A 20,259-nucleotide genomic window follows, 5' to 3' on the forward strand; every position below is an offset into this window, starting at 1 on the left:
CTTGACCTTGGTGCAGAGCCCCTGCCCTTACAGAGAAGTTTAGGGCTTAACTGGAATTTGCAAAATGATTGTTTCACCTTCCTCGTGTCAGGAGAAGACAAGCCATTCACAAGAAGGGGCATTCTTTCTGCTGTTAACAGCTTCTATGATCCCCTTGGGTTTGCAGCCCCCATTATCATGCAAGGCAAGGCTCTCATCAGAGAATTGTGCTCAGAAAACTGTGAATGGGATACTCCACTGCCAGCAGAAAAAGAGGCACAATGGAAATCTTGGAAAAACTCGCTTGTAGACCTTGGAAAAACTACAAATTCCTAGACAGTATGTGAACACGTCACTGCAATCGAACTGTCAAAGAGAGCTGTGTATCTTTGCAGATGCTTCTACATCAGCCATATCAGCAGTTGCGTACCTTCAAGCCATAGACACTGAAGGTCACATCCACGTAGGCTTCTGCATGGGCAAGTCCAAATTAGCTCCTAGACAAGTCCACACTGTACCTCGCTTGGAGCTATGTGCTTCAGTTCTGGCGGTGGAGCTAGCAGACATGCTTCTGTATGAACTTGACATTGAAATACACAAAGTAAAATACTACACTGATAGCCGAGTAGTCTTAGGCTACATCAACAATACCAGCCGTAGGTTCTATGTGTACGTCGCCAACCGTGTTGCTCGGATTAGAAAGTCATCTGAACCCAGGCAGTGGCACTTTGTGAGCACAGAAAACAATCCTGCCGATCATGGAACACGACATGTGCCGGCTTCACTACTGAGTTCTACCAATTGGTTTACTGGTCCTGACTTCTTGAGGAAAAGTGATGGAGAGTGTCCTGTGCAACCAAACAGCTTTCAACTTGTTGAACCTGCCACAGACATTGAAGTCCGCCCACAAGTCTCAACATTTGCAACTACAACTGTGACAAATTCGCTCGGCTCACACAGATTTGAGCGGTTTTCCAGTTGGAAACGTCTTACACAAGCTATCGCCAAACTCATTGAAAAGGTCAGATCTGTCTCAAAAGCTTCTGATTCAAATGAACCTGAGATGGACGCTCTAACTCAAGCAAAGTTAGTTATTGTACGAACTGTTCAAGGTGAGACATTTGAAAAGGAAATAAAAACGTTGAACAGAAGAGAGGACATACTGAAACACAGTCCACTGAAGAATCTCAATGTGTTTTTGGACAAAGAAGGACTGGTGCGAGTAGGAGGACGTGTGACTTCTGCTGAAATAACTCAAGAACAAAGCCAGCCCATCGTTATTCCAAAAAAGCATCACATTGCCGCTTTACTGGTTCAGTTCTATCATGAACAGGTTGTACACCAAGGTAGACACATCACAGAAGGAGCCATCAGGTCTGCTGGACTGTGGATCCTTGGAGAAAAAAGGTTTGTGACAAATCTTCTCAACAAATGTACGACCTGCCGCAGGTTAAGAGGAAATGTACAACAACAAAAGATGGCAGACATTCCAGCTGATCGTCTCATCCAAACTCCTCCTTTCACACATGTCGGAGTGGACATATTTGGTCCATGGAACATCAGCATCCGCCGGACAAGAGGTGGAGTGTTAGAAAACAAACGCTGGGCAGTAATGTTTACCTGTTTAGTCACACAAGCTGTTCACATTGAGGTAGTTGAGTCCCTCTCTACTTCAAGTTTCATAAATGCTCTCAGAAGGTTCCTGGCCATAAGAGGCCCCACCAAGCTCTTTCGATCAGATTGTGGAACGAATTTTGTTGGAGCGTGCAAAGAGCTTCAAATAAGTTCAGAAGATCCAGAGCTTCAATCCTACCTCAAAAATGAGACATGCACTTGGAAGTTTAACCCACCTCACTCCTCTCACATGGGAGGGGTGTGGGAAAGAATGATCGGAGTGGCCCGACGTATTTTGGACGGTATGCTGCTGAAAGTTCACTCTCCAAATCTGACTCACGAAGTACTTGTGACGCTCATGGCAGAGGTAACAGCCATAATGAATGGCCGTCCATTAGTACCCGTGTCATCCGATCCTCAGCAACCTGATTTGTTGACTCCAAGCGCTCTTCTCACTCAGAAAATCTGTCCCGTCTCTATTCCTCCTGGAGACTTTGATCCAAAGGACTTGTACCGTAAGCAATGGAAACAGGTGCAAAGTCTTGCCAACTCATTCTGGAAAAGATGGCGAGAAGAGTATCTTGCTACCCTTCAACCAAGAAGAAAATGGCAAGCGGATCAACCAAACTTAGCCATTGGTGACGTTGTTCTCCTGAAGGACAATCAGGTCAAAAGAAACGTATGGCCTACTGGACTTATTGTGAAAACGTATCCTGGTCAAGATAAAAGAGTACGTAAAGTAGATGTGCGCATAATAAAAGAAGGTACTCCTAAGGTGTACACAAGACCTATTTCAGAAATTGTGTTGTTAGTTAAGGGTTAATAGTGTTATAGCAGTATACCAGGCGGGGAGTGTACTGCCCTCTTGTGGGAAGAGTTATTTGTGTTTTGAGTTCCTTGTGTTTTGTCCACGCAGAGCTACCGTAGTTCAGTTGTTCTCCTAACCTTCCTACAGCAAGTCATGCTCCAGAGTGTTAAAATCTGTAAATTACTATTTTGGTCCCTAAAAATATTTGTCTGTAAGTATTTGTTTGATAGTGATCTTTGCTTACATTAGATGTCAAATTTAGTAATTTAGCATGTTTTCTATTTGTAATTTGTAAGAAAATATATGCCGCTAATACTGTTAGCTTCCCTATTGCATTTTCCATGTATGTTAGCATTGTGCTAATGAGATTTTGAGGGTTTTAGTTAATTATAAGCTACTTGTTTTATTTTTGAATAATCTATTCTCCCTATTGAGATTGTAATATGCATTCTCTTTATTTCTGTATGTTACAGTTTTACAGTCCTACCAGTAAAACACACTAAACGAGCAAGATGCTTCCTGGTTCTTTATTGGAGACTGTTAGCTATCTGTAAAGCTAGTTCACTCACACTAGTAAAGGCAGAATAGCGACTATCAATGAGAACGAAGCAGTGGAGTTCACGTCATCATTCTCTCATCAGTTACTGATGTGGATTTGTTTATGACAAGCAGATTTAGAAATGCCTCATTGAAAGAGACGGGCGACACACTGGCTGTCTGAATGCGGCTTGACTGATAACTTTTAATTTGATAAATGCTGATATACCTAAACATAAATTTTTACGAATTTAGTGACTAGCCTAATAAAAAAAATTAAAAAATATCTTAACTGTAGGTGAAACCAGCGTTCAAATTATGTCAAAGATAATAGGGGTCCCCTAGCTAAGCCCCTCTTCAGAAAATAGCATGAGGTGCACTTGAGAGTTACATTTATTTCAGACAGAAATCTTTTGGATTAGATTATTGCGAAATTGCGACAAATAATGGACAGTGTCGTGTCGCTTTGTGGCAACGCAGCACAAACATTTTAAATTCATGTAGTATTTTCATTTTAATAAAAACCATGGGACCCCCTAATTTATATGTTTGTGTTTATTGGGGGTCCGGGGCCACCCCAGCGCCTCCTCAATTCAAACACTGGGTGAAACATTGCTTTCAGTTTTTCTACTGTATAAAGCAATTTAAAAAAAATAAAAGCATCTCTGTCATTGCCTTTGACTTTGTAAATGTTTTGTGTCAATCTGCAGTCTCTTTGCTATCTAGACACTGCATATTATGGTGCAATAATTAAGATTTATAGCTCACTGGAAACTTTCATCACATTACTGTGATTTTTATTAAACGCTGTCACCTTTCTTTTAATGTCCAAAAGTAGAGACAAGATGAATTAGATTAATTACCTGGTGTCTTATTCAACAGAAATGTAATGGGGAGTATTCACTTCTGTTTGAATTGAATCAGAAACAACCTTGATGTTCTAGTGAATAAAGCTTTTTACTCATTTGACTTCACCTGCACTGCAAAAAATGAGAATTGGATTAACTTAAAACATTACTTTAATTGGTAACCCCTAATAAATAAACACTTAAGTTGAAAAAGCTTATATTTTTTAAGGGTTACCAATTGAAGAACTATCCTTTTACTTTTTACAGTGTGGTAGTGCATGTCAGTAGATATGCGGAGATCATTGGTTCAATTCCTATAAAGCATATGTTCATAATAAAATTTCTACTGTAATGCACTGTACTGTATGCACTGTTTATTTGCAGGAAAAAAACATTTGCCAAATAAACAAAATTTTTATAATACAGTTCATAAAATGTTTGATGATCAACTTTCACTGAGTGTTAGGAATAAAAAAACACTTAAACAACCATCAAACATATCCCTTGATCAAAATGAATATACAATAAGTATTTACATGGAAATCTACAAACTTGAGTCGTATTGTATCATAAAATATTAATTTTGGTCTGTGTTCCCAGCACCAACCGAAGGACCCTACAGTTGAGTAACATGTACTGAATTTAAACTCACAGTCATGAAAAAGCTGATATGACACCATTAGCACGAGGGTCGTAGTGTTTTTGTAAGAAGTGCAAAATGGTTATCAGTTTAATCCCCAGTGGAAAACACATATATGAATGAACTGTAGGTTGCTTTGGATGAAAGCCAAATGTGTAAATGCGATGGATTTTAAGATGATCTCGGTTCTTCTTTTAAGGTACTTTTTGTGGCTGAGGAATTATCATGGTGCTGCAACGTGTGGTTGACCTTTATTATCCGCAGTTTTATAGACTGTCAAGAACAATACAGCTAGTTGTAATTAGTTGTATTATTTAAACGACCCAATCGCTGTAACACATTAAACACGTGGTTGATGGGCATGCAAGTGTTGGGAAGAAGTTTGATACCTCGGCTCTGCCTCTGGCTCCACGGACGTTTCTTTCTGCGCACGCCCTGGCTCCAAACTGATATTTTATGTAACATGGCAGCGCCCATGGTCGGACATTTTTGGCTTCAATTCATTACAGTGAAAAAACTAATCTTTTTTTAGTCTATGGTTGAACCAGGGGAGGTTGGTGTGGCACTGATAAAATGCCGTTATTAATTTTTGCTATTAAGCATTCATAAACTGAAAGGAGAACAAGCCTGAAAGGAGCAGTTTGAACATTTTTAACTCGTGGTAATTCAGACGTCTCCAGCTATTGCAGATGAAAGCATTTGCTCTACCCACACACTCTCTCTCTTTCACAAATCCCCTTTTTCACTATGCTCCAATTTCAGGAGCAGAATTCCCACTTCCTGAAAAAGTGTGTGTGTGTGTGGGGGGGGGGGGGTGCCTGCACATCTGTGTCTAGGAGACTCTGTTTGAAGTGTTTTGGTTGAGCATGAGCATCTAAAGCAATTGCATTTGATTAAATGGAGCATGATTGACATTCATTCGGGCGTCAATCAGGCAGTTAACTGTGTAATGACATGTTTGTGTGTATGTGGCACTGTTTCTCTTCAATGCTGTTCCATTTTTCTGTTGTTGCAAATCTACTGTACACTCTTAGGAAAAATGGTTCTATATAGTACCAAATAAGGGTTCTTCAGCTTGTAACAATAGCAGCACCCTCTTTGGTACTATATAGAACCCTTTTTTAGATGGTTCTATATAGAACCTTGCCTTGAAAAGTGCTACATAGAACCTCAGTGGTGCTATAAAGAACCCTTTCATTTATCATCAGTCAGGAGGATTATTTTTGTTTATATTTTTGTTTTGTTTTGTTATTTATAGCACTTTATAAGGTTTAACAGTTTAAAAACAGAACTGCAAGACATCAGAAAAATACTTTTATTTTCACTTTTTCATTACATTAGATATCATACAATAATAAATATGTGCATTAGAATCACAATCAAAATAAATATATGAATTATTATGCAAATATAACAAATCACTACTCAAATAAGATATGGATGTTAAATGACAGCTTCAAAATTAAATAAATGAACAATAAAATTTGGCAAAGGCAATCATTCTAAATAGACAACAATAACATGAAATCAATAAAATCATGACAAATGCAACATCAAAACATGCAAATGATAATAAATACTGAATATTAACATATTATGACATTACATTCAGATGTAAACACTTTAGCACAAACAGATAGACGGCACAGAATACAAATGAATGGGATGTTAATAATACATTACTAACTGTAAAAATAAAAGTCAATAGGATTGTATCAATGTTTGTAGAATCTCGCCAAAAAAGTCTATATTATTTTGTTTGCTGGATCATTGTACAGTACATACTCCATCCAATGTTCTTTGTTTTGTGGCAATGATGCTGAACATTTAGTCAGATAAGAGTAAGATGAGAGATGATCTGCTGTTGTCATGTTGATCTTGAGACACAGGCTGTGATTACCACAGATTTCCATCACCTTGCAGTGGTCATCATCATACAAGGTTGAGCATAAGGCTGAACAAGATTTGGATCCGTTGGACATGGTAGAAAGGATAAGACATGGAGACAAAACAAGTTAATATTAGCCTAGAGTTTGCTTACATACTGTATGTAAAACATGATTTGACAGAAGTTTTAATATGACTCTGCTCAAGCTACCTGTTTTGTCAGTAAATAGGTGAATGGTTGGCAAGAGATTTATTCATAAATTGAATAAACATAAACAACTGTTATCAAGTCAATGGCGGACCTGCAGAGCTTCACTCATGATCCACCTACAACAGAGAGACAAAAATAATAAGTAATTCTGCTATTTCACGTAAATGTGCCACAAGATCACACACACAATCTTCAAAATGTTTAAACAGTAAATAACTATTATTTTAATGCCAGCATTTAAAGAAACATGCATATAATCACCTTTAAAAACAGGATGCATCTCTCATATCAAGCGGTCATAAGCACTGCCTTCACTCCCAGTAAGATTACCTCACAAACGAAAACTCTGAAATATCAATAAAAAAACTAAACACATTCTTCTGATAATTAGTTTAATAAACTTAATGTACAATATACATGTATATGCTTTTTAACACTTAAACAAATTATTATCCTAAATCATTGTTAAAGCAGAGTCCCCTACATATATAATTTAAAACAGTATGAAGCTTACCTGCTATAAAGGGAATGAAGCTTACGGTATAAAGTTTACCTGTTATAAACGATATAAAGTACAATAAGAACACACAAAGCTTCAATTTTCATAATGTTTAAACAGTAAATAACCATTATTTTAATGTCAGCATTGAAAGTAACATGCATACATCACCTTTAAAAGCAGGATGTGTCTCTCATATCAAGCGGTCATGTGCATTGCCTTCACTCCCAGCAAGATTACATTACATACGAAAACTCTGAAATATCAACAAAAAACTAAACACATGTTGTACCACATTCTTTTCATAATTAGTTTAATAAACTTAATGTACAATATAAATATATATGCTTTTTAACACTTTAACAAATCATTATCCTAAGCCTTAAAGCAGAGTCCCTTAAATATATAATTTCAAATGAAGCTTACCTGTTATAAAGGGAATGAAGCTTACAGTATAAAGTTTACCTGTTATAAACGATATAAAGTACAATAAGAACACACAAAGCTTCAATGTTCATAATGTTTAAACAGTAAATAACCATTATTTTAATGTAAGCATTGAAAGAAACATGCATACATCACCTTTAAAAGCAGGATGTGTCTCTCATATCAAGCGGTTATAAGCACTGCCTTCACTCCCAGCAAGATTACCTCACATACAAAAACTAAATATCAATAAAAACACGTTATACCACATTCTTCTGATAATTAGTTAATAAAATTTGTGAGATCAGGTAGCACAATATACATGTATTAGCTTTTTAACAGTTTAACAAATCATTATCCTATTAGTTAATAAACTTAATGTACAATATACATGTATTAGCTTTTTAACAGTTTAACAAATCATTATCCTAAGTCTTAAGGCAGAGTCCTCTAAATATATCATTTAAAAATTAATGTATGAAGCTTACCTGTTATAAAGGCAATGAAGCTTTACCTGCTATAAAATAAATAAATTACAATAAGAACACACAAAATTTCAATTTTCAAAATGTTTTTAACAGTAAATGATGATTATTTTACTCTCTTACCTGCTTGTGATGTTAATCTGCAGGCGGTTCAGCAGGACTGATGATTCAGGGCTTTTACAGGTGAAAATAATCAGGAGGCAGCTTGAAAATAACTGACTAAATTTAAAATTTAAAAAGGAGGGAAATAAAGAACCCTTTTTGTCAAGACAAGAACCATTTCGTGAAAAAAGGGTTCTTCAGTAAGCTATGGTTCTATATAGAACCTTTACCATCGTTTCAGAACCTTTGAAGAACCTTTTTTCTTAAGAGTGTAGGGCACTTCAAATTATTCAAACTAAATCTAATTATTACCTTCCTGTGTTTTATTATATACAAACTCTTCCGGTCCATCACTGAAATATATTACATATCTGCATATGACGATACAGTATATATATATTCTACAGATATTTCTACCAATCTATTCTGTTTTATGTACCCTGTCACTACTGCTGTAATCACACATTCCATATTTTCTAGACTAGCATGCATTCACAAGATTGTTCTAGAGATCCAGGTTTTAAAGATATTTTGGAGCATCTAAACTCAATCAGTTCTCAACAATATAAAACACAACACGCAAGTACGATTACAGTCACAGGTATTTATTGCATGAATTGACCAAAAAAACAACACAATTTTAAACTTGTTACAAGCAATTTGTATTGCAAACCGTGCCAACTGAAGCCATACAATCACTTTATATGAAGAAATCCATGAAAGCAACGCGCACACAGTCAGATCTCATTTAAACATAAACCGTAACATTAGCATGACACAGTTGTTTACGACAGCCAATAGCACTTCACAATCTTAGCTGGCGTAATGATGCAATTGTTCATGAGACAAAACAATGCTATTTTACAAAGATGAAGTATCATCACTTCTTCTGGCAGCAGTTTTTGAACCAGTGTATCTCTGTATCTGTCATTCATCTGCCATCATTGTATAACTAAAACAAACACTGATCACCATAATTGTGACTTTAAATGGAACGGCCAACATCTAAACCTAAGTTAAGAAAATATCTCTATATTAAAGTAAATTTAAAATGCAATTTTATGTTTCAAACAGAGATGGTGACAAAGGATAAAGTTACAGATTGCAGCTTTTAACTCTGCTTCAGGGTTACTTTTTTAATTCTCTGTATGATTGGGACAATATATACACCCAGCAGTGTTCATTTAACTCTGGGGATTTTGTTGTGTATTTTTGTTGGCTAACCTGGAAGTTAGCAGGATGGTGGTTCCTTCCATCCCTATAAAACCCATTCATTTTCCCCCGTTTAGGATTATCGCAAAAAATAATGTTTGTGTTTAAAAAAAGTTTATGACACTTAAACTTTTGCCTAACAAGTTACTCTACACAGATGAACACAACTTTTATGATTTTTCAAAATTCGGCTTTTTATATTATTAGTAAACACACTTACATTTCATTAGTTGGAGAAAGCGTGTAAGTGTCTTTTACTTACAGAGCTTTTTCCCATCAATTTTGGGAAAAATGAATGGGCTTTTTTCGGAGGACCCAATATCCCGCCAACTTCCGTGGTTGGCCTACAAAAATACATCATCCCTGTTGCACTCTATTAATCCTGCTGGTTAAAATTAAAAATCCCAATAGCAAAATTATACCCCAATACATAACTTCACACCCCAATATGTTAAGGCACTAATTTAGTAAAAGCATCTGTTGGCTTTATTTGGGGGAATGGACAAACGACCAAAACAATCGTATGGGTTGAAGAATACGTAACTACCAACTGCTTCATCAACACAGACCTATCCATGGTTAAATCCATCTTTGATTGGACTTTTGGATTATTGCAAAAAATAAGCTTTGTTTAAAGTTTATAACATGTTTTGTCCAACAAGTTAAAGGAATAGTCTACTCATTTTCAATATTAAAATATGTTATTACCTTAACTAAGAATTGTTGATACATCCCTCTATCATCTGTGTGCGTGCACGTAAGCGCTGGAGCGCGCTGCGACGCTTCGATAGCATTTAGCTTAGCCCCATTCATTCAGTTGTACCATTTAGAGATAAAGTTAGAAGTGACCAAACACATCAACGTTTTTCCTATTTAAGACGAGTAGTTATACGAGCAAGTTTGGTGGTTCAAAATAAAACGTAGCGCTTTTCTAAGCGGATTTAAAAGAGGAACTATATTTTATGGCGTAATATCACTTTTGGGAGTACTTCGACTCGCCTGAAAAGTCCGCTCCCCTTCTCACTCTCATAATGGGAGAGGGAGGGTGTTACTGCGCCGAGTCAAAGTACTCACAAAAGTGCTATTACGCCATAAAATATAGTTCCTCTTTTAAATCCGCTTTGAAAAGCGCTACGTTTTATTTTGTACCACCAAACTTGCTCGTATAACTACTCGTCTTAAATAGGAAAAACGTTGATGTGTTTGGTCACTTCTAACTTTATCTCTAAATGGTACCATTGAATGAATGGGGCTAAGCTAAATGCTATCGAAGCGTCGCAGCGCGCTCCAGCGCTTACGTGCACGCACACAGATGATAGAGGGATGTATCAACAATTCTTAGTTAAGGTAATAACATATTTTAATATTGAAAATGAGTAGACTATTCCTTTAATCTTCAGATGAAAACAACTTTTATGATTTTAAGAAGTGTAAATGTGTTTACTATAAAAGACAACGTTTAACTTCAAAATTTATAAAAGTTGTGTTCATCTGTTAAGATCATTTGGTAATACTTTACTCGAAGGACTGTTCATAAGGCTGACATGAAACCTTATAATCATGACATGACATCTGTCATGAACATAAAGGAGATTTTATGCACATTTATGACAACTGTCATTAAGTAACATTTGTTCAATTATGTCATTGTTAATGCAAATATGACATTGTTTGAACAACTTGACATAAACCAATACATATTGTCATAAATTGGTCATAAACATGACATAGCAGAATAATTCAAACTTAAGAAACTACCTAGCTTTATGGGTTAACATTACATTAAACTGTCATTTAAATGTCGTTAAAGGTTAATACTATGTCAAATAATCTTAAATATTTAAACAAAATGTATCAGACACGTCAAATGATTATATTTAAAGGAACAGTATGTAGGATTGTGGCCAAAACTGGTATTGCAATCACAAAACTTGTGGCTAAACCTGGTACTGCAATCACACAACTGGTGGCCAATACACAAAATGACAACATAAACATTAGTTGAGGGCTGCAACTCCACTTTTTAAATGACAATATCCTGGCCAGACCACTGTTGTCAGTGATATAAGTATTTGAAATGAAAATGATTTCTTAATATCTAGTGACATATCAGATCCATTTTATGATTAATTGATATAAATTTCTTACATACTGTTCCTTTAACTTTATGTATGTGCACAATACATAAAAAAAACGGTCAACTAACAGAACTTGTTCTTCCTCACACAGAGGGTTCTAAAATGTTCTGACTTACAAAGAACTAAACATTTAATCAATTTAATTTAATGTAATTAACTTATGGACCCAACGCTGCATGGCTTAACCCATTATTGTACTGTTTTCGTTTATGCAATAAAATATAATTTTATGAATTTTAGTTATTAATAATAATAATAATAATAATAATAATATTGAATGATTGATTTTATTTGTTAAACACATGAAGGAAACTTAAAAAGCATTATTAACTGAAAAATATTGATGATGCTATTATAAAACTATTTGACAGAGTATTAACACTTAATGACATTTTAATGACAAATTGTATTTGAATCACTGTAGTTGAGGTCAAGAAAAATATTTATGACGCCGTTATAAAACTATGTGACAACATGTTAACACTTAATGACATTTTAAAGGGATAGTTCACCCAAAAATAAAAAATTCTGTCATCATTTACTCACCCTCGTGTTGTTACAATCCTGTTTACATTTCTTTGTTTTAATGAACACAAAGGAAGATATTTTGAGAAATTTTTGTAACAAAATCGTTCGTGGACCCCATTCACTTCCATAGTAGGAAAAAAGAATACTATGGAAGTAAATCGGGTCCATGAATGGTTTGGTTACAAACATTTCTCAAAATATCTTCCTTTGTGTTCATCAAACCAACACATTTTATACAGGTTTATACCAACATGAGAGACAATGATGACAGAATTTTCATTTTTGGGTGAACTATCCCTTTAATGACAAATTGAATTGGTATCACCAGCCCAGTCTCCTGAAAATGCGTATAAATAGCATGAAGTGTAAAACTCATGTAATACATATGCCAAATTCCACTTTGGCGTGCATATGATATGCCAGTCCTTCCCATTCACTTAAATGGTGCATCTTTTTTTGTAGTTTTATTTATTGGTTTCTCAATTTTTTTGCTATTTTTTTACCATTTTCGCTTGGGTTTAGGGTTAGAACAACTTTTTGTTACATAAAAATGACATCCTAACCCAAACCCCAACTCTAACCCCAACTCCAAGCGACCATGGCTTAAATATGGACAAAAACATACCCTGTGTCTCAATTCGTTCCCTAGCTCCCGAGGTCGTGAATCAGTATATCGTGTACACAGGTTCGGGCACTGGTAAGCAGTGTTAATTTTGGCAGCAAATTCTGATGTAGTCTTAGTCTTAGTCTTTTGAATAACACACCATTTAGTTTTAGTCTTATTTTAGTCATCTGAAATATTTTAGTCTTAGTCTAGTTTTAGTCGACGAAATATCATAAGAGTCTTAGTCTAGTCTTAAGTTTTTTAGTATGTTATGGAATGGTATTAAGGTTTGAATATGCAATACAGAGACAAATTTAATGGTTGTTAAAGAAAACACGTATTTTATTTTATTCTTAATGTCAAAAAAACTGACCGTGGCTTTTTCACAAAAGATAATATCACATAAAATAAGCATAAGGCCCGCTCTACCGAAAAAATATACATGGTCCCTGAAAAAGATATGCCTTCTCCCTAAATGACATGCACACACAGATACACACGCGCGCAGACACACAGACAGAGACACACACACGCACTTACACACGCACTTACACACGCACTTTGTCCAGTCATGTAAAACCACAACATCTACTATAATAGTAACGTTACACATTTCATTCAATTTGAGGACACTGAATATTTATACTCAGTATTAATTCAGACAATCCAATACAATCAATACAGTTCAGATGTGTATTCCTTTAGTTTCTATGTTATTCCAAGATTAGCGAAAACACAGTGGTTTATCTTATAAAATAACCTTAGCGTGCATGTTTACCTTTGCATGTATTTCTGGATGAGTCATTTTTACAGGCTGTCGTCTTGTCATATTTAAAGTGTGACCAGATTAGACGCTAGCTCTGACATTGTTGTTGTTAATGAGACATGTCTTCAGACCGGGTGCATCGCAACACGTTAGCGTGTTGCTAACGAGCGAAGTCAACTGAAATCAGCCAAAGCTGGGTAACGAAGACTGTACAACTAAATATAATGTAAACAACCTGTCGTGAAAACGAACTTTGCCGCGGGTTTTTAAAATGCCTCTACTGCCTGCTGCCTGCGTAGATCAACCTACCCTCAAAGATTCGCTCTGATTGGATCCCACAAAACTTTCCCCACAAAATGAGTAGCTCTGATTGGATCTCTTCTCCATTCGTCCCTCCCTAACATTTTCGTCTTATTTTTATTCGTTGACTAAAGTGTCAGTTATATTTCGTTACAGTCTTCGTCATCATATCTGACTTTTATTTAGTTTTTATTTAGTCTTCGTCCGTGAAAAAAGGTTCGTTGACGAATATTTTTCGTCATCGTCTTCGTCAACGAAATTAACACTGCTGGTAAGGACCCTAGCTCACTTCACATTGGGACAATGTTCACTTATTTTTCTGTCACGTGGCTGCTTAAGCGCCCACAGCTGTTACTCATCAACAACCGGCAAAACCAACATCTCTCTGACTTAATTTTAAAAACAGTACATTGTGAAAAATGCTGTCATTATTCTCTTACATATCTGTGCATAAAATTGGAGGCATATAATTACATTTTAAATGTAATAAATATATTTACAATTTTAAATAAATATTATTATTTTAAATATTGAGTAGATTGTGGTCCCTTACTGTGTAGCAATGTGTGTTTATATTTACAACTAAAACAAACGTTTGTCTTTATAAAAGTTCTGTAACATTTCATAAAGTTTATTGAGTTGGATCACGTGATGTTCGGTTGGCGAGCTTCTGAAAAGGTCACGTGATTTCCGGTTAGGGAACATAGGGACCATCGATGCTCACTGGTTTTTGCGTTGCATTGTGGGAATTTTTAGGGAACGAACGTTCCAGTGCACTGAACGGATTTTGCGATTGAGACGGCCCTTAAAATGGCCGACTCCCTGATCAGTGCCCTGAGTACTGAACAAGGGAGCTGATTGAGACACACGGATAGAGAAACCTGTATATTAAATAACCTTATTAAGCAAATCTAAAATCTAACCCTAAACCCAAGCGAAAATGGTTTAAAAAAACAGAAAAAATTTGAGAAACCAATAAATAAAACGACAAAAAAGATGCCCCGTTTAAGTGAATGGGAAGGACTTGCGTATCATATGCACGCCAAAGTGGAATTTGGCGTATGTATTGCACGAGTTTTACACTTCGTGCTATTTATACGCATCCTCAGGAGACTGGGTAGGTATCACTGGTAAAAAGTGGTCAGTTATGTTGTCTTTGTAATGTTAAGTTGCCATTACAAGTTATAATGTATTGGTTATTGTCATAACTGTCAGAAACAATGTCATCTTTGCATTAAAAATGACACATTTGAACAAATGACACTTAAGGACAGTTGTCATAAACGTGCATAAATCTCCTTCATGTTCATAGCATGTGTCATGTCATGATTATGAATGTGTTATGTCAGTGTTATGAACACCCATTCAAAGAAAGTGTTACCTATTATTTTGTTGGACAAAAGTTTTGTTAAACACAGGGATAATTGTTTGTGATAATCCAAAGTGTATGGGAAAAATGAATGGGCTTTTTAGCAAAGGGAAACTTTCAGAATTGGCCTACAAAAATACATCATCCCTGCGGCACTCTATTCCATTCGCAACACTTGATTTTTTCTTTGGGGTGTAATTCCTGGCGAAATGAAAAATATTAATATAATTATAGTTTAGCCAACTGAATGCCACAGAACTTAATTAAATTATTCATTTTTTTTTTCATTTTCATAGAGGTAATTCATCTTCCCTGTCAAATAAAAAAATGAAAATAAAAACAAAATTGCAGTCATATTAGTGTCACCAGTGATGACATGTTTCATTATGAAATCAGAATGTGTTATTCAGAGGGTGATGTTTTAGAAAATGTCATTTCTAGTCTTCAGTAGGTATGTCTACATCACTCCATTTTCTCAGCAACTGGTGTGTGTGAATATAGTTTGTGAGTGAACTACATCACTCATGCATACACAGTAAACCACAGTTCAGCAGGGTAGTGACACAAAACATGACCTGAATATCAGGACTGTGATATGTAGGTCATGGCATACGGTAAGCTCAGTGAATCATTATGAATGCAGATCACATAATGCAGAGGCAACTCTCATCAGATATACTCACAATGGCATTGCCTGCTGCTGGTAGGGGCGCTAATCCAGTAAACCCTATGGGTCGTGTTAAGGGAACGACCGATAGTGTCGTATGAGGCGGAGGAAGGGTTCCATAAACCAGTCTGTGTTGTCATGACAACATATTCCTGCTGCTGTGATGGATCACATGAAATTTCCACCTCCACGTCTGGCAAAAACAATATGCGCTTTTATTTTATGGATGCCAAACAAGAAAGGTTGAAGGTTGAACAGTGTTTTTAAATCTATTAGAAAGACTTTAGCATTTTAATGTGCGTTGTGCTTTAACCTCGCACCATTTGCAAATGTGTGAATGATACTGTAACCTTTCAACGCAACGTTTCAAACATGAAGAGGTACTTTAATCTGTCATTAAAACCTGCAGAGAGAAGCTTTAAAGTGTTTAAAGTGTCGCAAATCTACTTATAAAAGCTACGGCAGTGCTTTCAGCTGAAATCCCACAGGATTAACTCCTGTCATCCACTGCATAAAGGTTTGATACTACAGGCCATGACTGTGAGAAGGTGTAACAGGTAAGGACAAGAACAAACTATTATATGCTGTTTACAAGCCCTCAACAGTTTGTTATGTAAGGCTTGTGAAAGGGGACGTTCATAAACTCACGGTCGATTGGGTCTTTGAAATGAAGATGCCATTTAACTATTTTAAACATTTACTACTTTTCAAAAAATGCAGGCCAGGAAGCAACTTTTTTCGAGGGCGCTCAATGCGAAGTTCGTCACAACATGTATGTAGCCCGTCATGTGTGTGTTTCCTTTTTTTCAAAATATGTGTTCTGCGTGTCGAGCGATCCTGTGTGCATCACGTGTCTTGTCAAAATAAGTGCCTGTTGCAGACGCTTCTGAAGAGTTTATGATAAAAGAGACGCTCGCGTTTGCCAGATACTCGCATAAACTCATGCGTAATCAGAGTTTAGTGTTAAAGGAATAGTCTACTCATTTTCAATATTAAAATATGTTACTACCTTAACTAAGAATTGTTGATACATCCCTCTATCATCTGTGTGCGTGCACGTAAGCGCTGGAGCGCGCTGCGACGCTTCGATAGCATTTAGCTTAGCCCCATTCATTCAATGGTACCATTTAGAGATAAAGTTAGAAGTGACCAAACACATCAACGTTTTTTCTATTTAAGACGAGTAGTTATACGAGCAAGTTTGGTGGTACAAAATAAAACGTAGCGCTTTTCTAAGCGGATTTAAAAGAGGAACTATATTTTATGGCGTAATAGCACTTTTGGGACTACTTCGACTCGCCTGAAAAGTCCGCTCCCCTTCTCACTCTCATAATGGGAGAGGGAGGGTGTTACTGCGCCGAGTCGAAGTACTCACAAAAGTGTTATTACGCCATAAAATATAGTTCCTCTTTTAAATCCGCTTAGAAAAGCACTACGTTTTATTTTGTACCACCAAACTTGCTCGTATAACTACTCGTCTTAAATAGGAAAAACGTTGATGTGTTTGGTCACTTCTAACTTTATCTCTAAATGGTACCATTGAATGAATGGGGCTAAGCTAAATGCTATCGAAGCGTCGCAGCGCGCTCCAGCGCTTACGTGCACGCACACAGATGATAGAGGGATGTATCAACAATTCTTAGTTAAGGTAATAACATATTTTAATATTGTAAATGAGTAGACTATTCCTTTAAGGGGTTGTCTTGCGTGTATTTTGTGAACGTGAGCATCTGTTTTATCATAAACGGTTTTGATGCGTCTGCAGCAGGCACTTATTTTGACAAAACACGTAATGCACACACAATCTCTCGATATGCAGAACACATTTTGAAAAAGGAACTACACACATTCAAACCACAAACACTCCGAACACTTATTTTGAATTAGCGCCCCTCGGATGAGCAGTCATGAGCCGCCACTGGTTGAAAGTGTCAGGTTGTTTATACATTGACCCGCGCATCACTGAAACGGATTACTCCTCTTTTAAACAAAAAAAATATTTTAATGTACTCACCCCCATGTCATCCAAGATGTTTGTCTTTCTTTGTTCAAAAGAAGAAATTAAGTTTTTACAGGAAAACATTCCAGGATTTTCTCCATATTGTGGACTTTAGTGGACCTCAACAGTTTACAGTTCAATGCAGCTTCAAAGGCTCTAAATGATCCCAACTGAGGGTCTTATCTAGTGAACAATCATCAATTTTGCCAAAAAAGACTTTTAAACCACAACTTCTCCCAGTGTGATTTGCCAACGTGACATTATGTATTATGTAATCACGTCAAAAGCCCATACATGACTACCGCTCCAGTGTTGACAAGTGTGGAGAAAGAGAAGTGTTCAGACGTTGTTCCCAATATTGGAAATGTATGCTATGGTTACTGTAGTCAGCTAGATGTTATAGAAAACAGGTAAGGTTTCTAGAAAGTGTTAGCACAGCTTAGATATGGTTATGGTGCTTCAACCGTGGTACTGCCCATGACTTGTGTGCAGTGGTGGACGAATTACACAAATCGTGTACTTGAGTAAAAGTAAAGATACCCAGGGTAAAATATAACTCAAGTAAAAGTAGAAGTACTTGCTTAAAATTTTTACTTGAGTAAAAGTACAAAAGTATCTGCCTCAAAATGTACTTAAGTACAAAAGTACTGTGATTTATTATGTCTGTATCATATTGTCACGAAACTCAAATTATGTTAAAAAACTCTCTTGGCTCACTAATCTATTAATAGAAGGACATTAATTATTCAGACACTGATGTCTATTAAAATTATCATAAGCCTAAAACCATTTCCGAGCTCAGAGCCCTCTCCCCGGACAGCACGCCAAATACGTTTACTAATTTAATCTTACCAACTTATTTGTAAGTGTGAACTCGTGAACTTGATGTTGTTACAGTAACATACCTTTTAATGTTGGCTACCATGCTTTCTCTGCAAAAGAAAAGATTCAAAACATTAAATACATATCTAGAAATCAGTCTCCCTTTCTTTGACAAAAACAACAAGCCTTACAGAATATAATTTAAGAAACATTTCATGTGCTTTAGCATGTCATATGTATATTGTTATACATAAATAAATGTATTAATATATTTTGGAAGCAAAACTTTTGAAAATATCAATCTCAGTTTTAAGGAGCACTCCAATCCACCTGCCTGTTTAAGCATCATACACTGCATGGCTAGTCAAAATGTCATTTATATTTTACAACATTGTTGATAGCGATTGATTGTCATTTCACAATAACACAGTACTGAGTACTTCACAATGAACTTAAGTGAAACAGCTAACTATACGGCTAAAAATAGCTCCAGCCTGCATAGCTAACTTGCTGGGCCTGCAATGGCAAAGGCTTTGTCCTCTCTGTTTATTAGCCGGGATCTTGGAACCAGAAGAAGATTTTGATCTCCAGTTTTTTAATGCACGTGATGGGCTATGCGGGTGAAGAAGTTTAGACAGACAAAGAGGTGCTTGGTTATTTGGATTTATATACAAAAAGGAACATTTTAAAGTTGATGCGGAAATGAACAGGAAGCTAGTGCATGTCATGAGGGTGACATGATCAAATTTGCACTGCCCTTTGAGGAATTTAGCAGCGGTATTTTGGATTAATTGAAGACGTGCAACTAATTTATTTGAAATGCCACAGTAGAGGGAATTACAATAATCTAAGCGAGATCCAATAAAAGCATGGATGGCGATCTCCAATGTTTTCTCAGATAGAAATGGCTTGATCTTAGCTAGGAGACGTAGAAGCTAGCGCTTACCTCAACATTGATCAGTTTTCCATTTTTAAGTTACTATCAAGAAACATACCCAAATAATATTGTACCCCAAAAGGTACATTTCAATGTGTTGTATAAAGGTACAAATATATATATATATATATATATATATATATATATATATGAAGCCTTAGCATTACATGTTACAGCAAAAATAAACATGGTAAAAATATTTCTGTGTGTGTATTGGGGGTACTGTAACTTATTGTAATAGCTTTTTGGCTGACACGTTTGTGTTTCTTTCCTCAATCCAAAGAATCACATTTTCATACACACTTGACACATTGTTCCCTTCTGACATAATTCTTCTGACACACGTCCCCTTGGACATACCAATGTAGAGGAAAATTGTAAACTGTGACACACTACTGTACCAAGTCTGCCATTTTCAATATGACCTCTCCATAGACATGTGTTGCGGCTCTGTTGTTGTGACTGGAGAAATGACATGGAGCATATGTCTGTACTTTCTCTAGGCTCAATACTGTCCTCAATGTAGACTACTATCCATCTAAACTGAGATATACATTAAGAATTGAGGGGATGACTTCAGATCTGTGGTCATCAGAGACGTATATCTCATCCAGTGTGTCCCTGCTGTTACCCAGCAGCTTTGACATATAAGTGATGTGATCTGGAATAGATGCACACACTTGGTTCCAAATAGTTTAAAGGTCAATTAAAACATGCTGTTTTCTGCTTATCTCATGTTAATCTTGAGTTCCTATAGTACCATTGCATCCTTCGTATCTCCGATGAGTCTTTAATTTTAGCAGATTTATAAAAGACAGATCAGCTGTAACGCAACTTTCCAAAAAAGTCAAGCTAATGGAGGTGTACCGCGGGCAGAGAGA

General features: G+C 36.2%; 1 protein-coding gene across 1 annotated transcript; it reads left to right on the plus strand.

Moving 5' to 3' along the window:
• Positions 1-361: 361 nt before the first annotated feature.
• LOC141362425 (uncharacterized) lies at positions 362-2,985 on the plus strand. The gene has a single exon (XM_073864475.1). The coding sequence runs from the start codon at positions 455-457 to the stop codon at positions 2,414-2,416; it is 1,962 nt and encodes a 653-aa protein (XP_073720576.1). The 5' UTR covers positions 362-454; the 3' UTR covers positions 2,417-2,985.
• Positions 2,986-20,259: the final 17,274 nt, after the last annotated feature.

Source organism: Misgurnus anguillicaudatus, unplaced genomic scaffold (genome assembly GCF_027580225.2).
Source record: "Misgurnus anguillicaudatus unplaced genomic scaffold, ASM2758022v2 HiC_scaffold_26, whole genome shotgun sequence".
NCBI lineage: Eukaryota > Metazoa > Chordata > Actinopteri > Cypriniformes > Cobitidae > Misgurnus > Misgurnus anguillicaudatus.